The sequence below is a fragment of the Centruroides sculpturatus genome, unplaced genomic scaffold, assembly GCF_000671375.1.
Source record: "Centruroides sculpturatus isolate CEXI.00-Female unplaced genomic scaffold, Cexi_2.0 scaffold809, whole genome shotgun sequence".
NCBI lineage: Eukaryota > Metazoa > Arthropoda > Arachnida > Scorpiones > Buthidae > Centruroides > Centruroides sculpturatus.
In genome coordinates this window covers 141,225-147,105 of record NW_019385083.1, presented here as the reverse complement: position 1 = coordinate 147,105, position 5,881 = coordinate 141,225, and the positions used below count along the sequence as shown (strand labels likewise).

Sequence of the window (5,881 nt, the reverse complement as noted above, 5' to 3'; positions counted from 1 at the left end):
GCTTTTATTGTACTTTTATCAATTTCACAACCATATAGATTGCAGTGTTTGGCAACTGCAGAGTATTCAGAATTGTATTTGATGGCGTTTATGTGTTCTTTTATACGACATTGAGACATTTTTTTGTTTCACCTACATAGGTCATAGGGTTATTACAGCTACAGTTAAACCTGTATATCACATTGCTTTTTTTAAGGATATTAACCATATTGTTTGGGTGGTTTGGTTGGATGTATTTTTGGGTTTTATTACAAAGGTCAGGGACTAAATTGATGTTGGTACTGTTTAAGACCATTTTAATTTTCTCAAACATATTTTTGACATATGTAAGTTTAAAGAACTTTTTAGTATCATTGTTGTTAACGGGATTAACGGTATGGGCATTGTTGTTATTATTATTACACTTAAATTGTTTTAGCCATTTGTCTAGGAGTACTTTTGGTAATTATTTAGTAAGAAGGTCTGAACGATGTCCATGATCTCAATATTCTTTTTTGTAATCAGAGGTAGTTCTATTGGATATCTTTTTGATGAAATTGACAAAAATGTTTCTTTTTATGAACAGGAGAGTATGTGAATGGTAGTCCATGACTTTATTAACGTTACAAGATTTTTTATAATTTTCTATTTCAAGGGTATTAGAATGTCTAGTAACTAAAACATCCAGGAATGGTAATTTGTTGTGAAGTTCGTTCTCAACTTCAAATTTAATGTTGTTATCAAGACTATTAACAGTTATAACCAAGTCATTAGGATTTAAGATTACAAGGTCGTAGATTATAAAACAATCGTCGACATATCTGTTAAAGAATTTGATGCTATGGAAGCAAGAAGAAAATGCTAGAAGCAACTTTTGTAATAATTTTGTTGGTCTTCCCTTGTCTTCAGGCAACAATTCGAAACTTTTTGAAGTGAGGGAGACATTGACATACGCTCAAGCCATTATATATTGATCAGATAGTATTCCTCCGAACTTTGAAACTCTCCCTTGTAATTCCACAATTCTTTTATGTATTTGCGAGAATGTCGGGTAGGCACTCGTTAAGTTTTGCATCTGTTTTTCTTTTTGAAAGGTGAGAGTATAATAGCAAAGGTAGAGAGTGGGCAGAAGATGCGTAATGTTGCTGGGCAGTTTGGCGTGAACAGGTCTACAGTAGGCTGCAGTTCAATCTTATTTCAGAAAAATACTGTATAATCAAGAAGACTCAAGCAGCTTAAGGAGTAACAAAAATCACATCTGAGAAATAAAGAGCATCAAAGAGCTCATAATAGAACCTGAAATGGATCTGACGACAGAAGCTCTTGCCAAGAACTCTTGAATGAAGAACACCAAGAAACTTGGTGAGATGTTTTCTTCTGAAAAAGTGGATTAATGCCAACATCTACTATTAAACATCTTTTGAAGTAGGAGGATACCAGAACAACAGTCTTAGAATGGCATCCAAACCAGGTTGAGGCTTGGGGATTTCTACAATTGCAATGCTATTAATTACTTACGAAAAATCCGGAAGGAGAGAGAAAAGCAATTAACATTAGACAGATTCTTTAACCCCACAAACGGAAAAAACATGACTAATAAAAATGCAAGACTGTGTATGTATGTATTTTTATTATTACATATAAATAAACGTAGTAAGAAAGTATATATTTTTTATTTTTGGGGATCTCCAGAATGAATTAATTAAATTCCCATTAAAACCTATGGTAAATCAATAATTGGTTAACGAACAATTTGGATAGCAAACAAAGTCTTGGAATGGATTATGCTCATTAACCAATCACCCACTGTATATAAATTATTGAACATTAACAAATTAAAATAAAAGCTATAAAAGTTTAATAGTGTATCACCAAAGAATGTAATGTACTGTTTGAGTAAAGAAGGAATTTATTGGCTGAGTGACCAGTATAACCATTTGTATATATATTATATATAGTATATATTAGGAGAGTACCTAATAAACAATAATAATTTATTCAGAGGATTATGAGAAATAGATTTAGTATACACTTTACAAGTCTAAATTTTCTTTTCTGATTGGTTAGTTGCTTCATTATGCATTTTTCAATACAATAAATTTTTCTTTAACTTCAAAGATATTGAGATGGGACGTTTAATAACAGGTGCTGTTAACCCAATAGTTTTATATGTTAGTGGTGGAAATACTCAGGTTTGTTTTTTGTTTTTCCTTTTAATGATATTTTGTATTTTATAAAACATTAACTTAATAAAGTTTGCTTAATTTAGGTAATTTCGTATAGTCATAAAAGATATCGTATTTTTGGTGAAACTATTGACATAGCAATTGGAAATTGTTTGGATCGATTTGCAAGAATATTGAAGGTGAATATTTTGAAACATAACTAATTCATATAAAAAATGCTTGAAAATAGAAAAACAAAATTTGAAACAGTAATAAAGTTTATTAGTTGTTTCTAAAAATAATGTGTATCATAATCTTTTTCTTAACCATTCATTCTGTTTATGAAACTTTTTATTTTAGTCACTATTTCTTTCTTTCCAATAAATAGATCATTAAAAAAATATTTATTATTGATTTGTGTATGAATAATTTTTTAACCATTTTTTGATTTTGTTGAAGTAAACTGTTTAATTTTTTATGATATGTATATATGAATATCTTTTTATCTGCATTACTTGTTGCCTACTATTATAGTTCATATTAACCATTTCTAATGTTACAATATTGTATTTCTGGATATAGATATTTCAGTTATTTTTGATGATATTTTAAAGTAGCCAGTATATTATACTGCAAAATAATTAAAAATTATTGTGTTATATTAATAAAACGATCTTAATATTGTTTGTATATTCCTTAAGTAACTTTTGATCAGATTTGATAATATTGGTATAGAAGTCTGAAATTTTGTATTTCTATCTGACTACCTATTAATAGTTGGATAAAGAGATACAACATTTCAGACTTATGTACTCTGAGCCTGAAGAGGGATTGGAAAATTTAGTTATCAATCTGAAATGCATAGATAAAGGCAATAAAAAAGTTGTCAGATTACTGAGATTGGAAAAAGGAACTTTTTCCAATCTCAGTAATCTGATACTAATTGACTCTTAGGTATTACTGGCATTGTTCCCAAGTCATAGACAATCTTCCCACTAGTTCAAACTCCAGTTTGCACTAAATTTGAACATGTTCCCACTAAACATGGGATGATATTTAGCATGAGCTTAAACACTTGAGCTTGGGCACAATATTAAAGGTTGTCATGCTTGTCATCGTAGACTGCTCAAAAAAGGTAGAACATATTTTAATATAACACTATATAAATATAATCAGTTCTCTGAAATATCCCACCAAAAATATTGTTCTTCCCACTAAATTTTCCAGAGTTGTTTTAATTTTCCACTAAACTTAGTGGGGATACAACCAACTTGGTAACACTAATTACCAGCAATGGCAGTGTGCTTGAATGACAAAATGGAAGAAAACCATTAAAAATTTTAAAAAGAATTGAGAATTAATTTGGGAACTCTAAACTCAGTAACATATGATTACTCTTCTTTCATATTTACTTGTTATTTTATAAATATTTTTGGTTAATACAATGTATTGACATGTAAACAAACATTATCTTTCTGAATTGTTAAACCATTGAATCATCATATTTTCTATTAATAATTTGACAATCTCCTTAATCTAACACTATTCTAGAACCATATACAATATGTCAGATTATTGATATTGTACTGTGTGTACTTTCTGTCTATGAATTTTTTGTGTAAAAATGAATTTTAAATTTATATATAAAAATTTTTTATATGTAAAAAATAGTTAGTAGTTGTAGCTGGCTATATTCAAAATTTTCCTATAAATTTAGACAATTACTTTTTATGCTGTCCTGTGTGCTTTGTTGTCCATTTTTCATTATGGATTCAGTCAAATCTACATTAGGTGATAAAGATAACATATATGGATCAACCTATTAATGAAAATTCCTGAACAATTTGGACATGAACCTAAATTCTTCAGATGGCAAGTTTGTTCCTTTTACAGCCTTAGACATCTGGCTATTAAATATCGAAATTTACTATTTTTTTTCTTTTAAACATTAAAAGATACATTTTTATATATTTTTACAAAGAGTATAATACATGAAAAATTTGTCTTCTATCATTCTGGTTGTCGCACCAATATAATGGGTGCGACCGCCTATATCATTCTCTAATGGAACTGAATACACCCCCGATTTTTCATTGGTGGATAAAGGATCTCTGTCGTTGGACAGCAACCTCCTAAGATTCGGCCGCGGANTTTTCTGATTTACACAGATTAATTATATAAAAATCATAGAATAACAGTTCTTATATAGAATAATCTTATATAGAATTCAAAGAATTGTAATATATGAATACTTTATGTACGAATTAAAAAAACTAAACAAATAATGATTCCTGTAAAGGATGTTCAAAAATTTGTACTCATTCATTAAAGAAAACTCTCCAAAACAAAGGATTCTGTTCAACTCCCTATTTTAATCTCTCTCCATTTTCAAATTCTATCAAACCATAATTCAAGACACTCACTTCTCTCAAATTCAATCATCAAGCGTCATGATTGGATTTTTAAGATGTTCTAAAACAAACTTAGTGCTTTGTGCAGTACCTTCCAAAACATATAATTGCTTTTAAATTTTAAATGTTTAATTTATTGAATCTTCACATAAACACTTATATTAAAGGGTATTGAAACAAATTGTGTAGAGTTAATTTACCACATGGGCCAACTTCTGCAATATGTCTGTTGGTAATCAATGATTATACTGTTGAACTGATCTATTCAGCACCATCATTATCAGTTTTGTTTGTCTTAAAATTACTAAAAAGTGTTTGTTTAATGTTTTATTTATTAAAATGAAATTTAACAAATACAAAATAATATTGTTATATATAACACAAACAAATTACTAATGTATATACTTATAATAAAGTCTAGTTCCTACTTGTAGAAAAATAGTGCAGAAAATGATCTTGAAAACAGAAAACTTTCTACATGGAGCATAGAAATGTCACAGAAAAGTCTAGTTTCCACTTACAGAAAATTTAACAAAAAAAAAATTATTTTTACTCATTGATTTTGTTTTTTGAAAATGAATGTATAAGGAACCAAGTCCAAGTGTTATTTTTATTTTATTTTTGCTTTTTATTATATTTTGTTTGGGGCTTATGTTTTGTTAGGACGAAGGTTTCCTCACCATTCACCTTAGAAACTTAAAAATAGAAGAGAAACCAACGAGAGAAAAGCGCCGTAGAAAAAAAACTCGCGCACACTTGTGCTCCCGAGCAGAAAAAAGTAAGTCCGCACCGAGAAAAGGGGGGAGACCCCACAAGCACAACTTAGGGACTCGCTAAACCTTAAAGAATAAAAACATCCTGAAAATTGTTAAAAAGAATAATGTAAAAGGTTAGCGAGTATTGTCGGAAAATAGGCTGCCAGACAAATAGAAAAAGTTTTTTGTTAGCAAATAAGTATGTAAATGAGGGGAGTGATCGCATTCAGAGTTGTGACGTCACCTCACAGTATAAAGTCCAAGTCTCAAGTGAAGATGGACGAGGTGAGCTTCTGATAGTAACGAGCTTGGTGAGCTTTGTAGCAGTGAACGAGAGAGGTGTCCGATAGGATAAAATAGTTCCAAGGCGATTTTGAAGTTATTCGATTTGTGGATCGACGAATAGAGAAAGTCTTGAGAGTTGAGGAAATAGGTTCCTAGTATATTGAGGTGACGATTAGGATCTTTAATTCATAAGAATTATTGTATATAAGTTAAGTCTTTGAATTTGTCGAATTCCAAAGGGGAATAGAATTAAGTTAGAAATAGATTGATTTGAGTTTGTCGGATT

The 5,881-nt window shown here is 29.7% G+C and overlaps 1 protein-coding gene across 1 annotated transcript in view; it reads left to right on the top strand.

Moving 5' to 3' along the window:
* The window catches only part of LOC111634407 (probable tRNA N6-adenosine threonylcarbamoyltransferase), a 72,232-nt gene that overhangs the window by 16,213 nt on the left and 50,138 nt on the right, over positions 1 to 5,881 (top strand). Inside the window, exons 3-4 of the mRNA XM_023379169.1 lie at positions 2,098 to 2,171; positions 2,249 to 2,344. Coding sequence (XP_023234937.1) covers positions 2,098 to 2,171; positions 2,249 to 2,344 — 170 coding nt within the window. The remainder of the gene's footprint in view (positions 1 to 2,097; positions 2,172 to 2,248; positions 2,345 to 5,881) is intronic.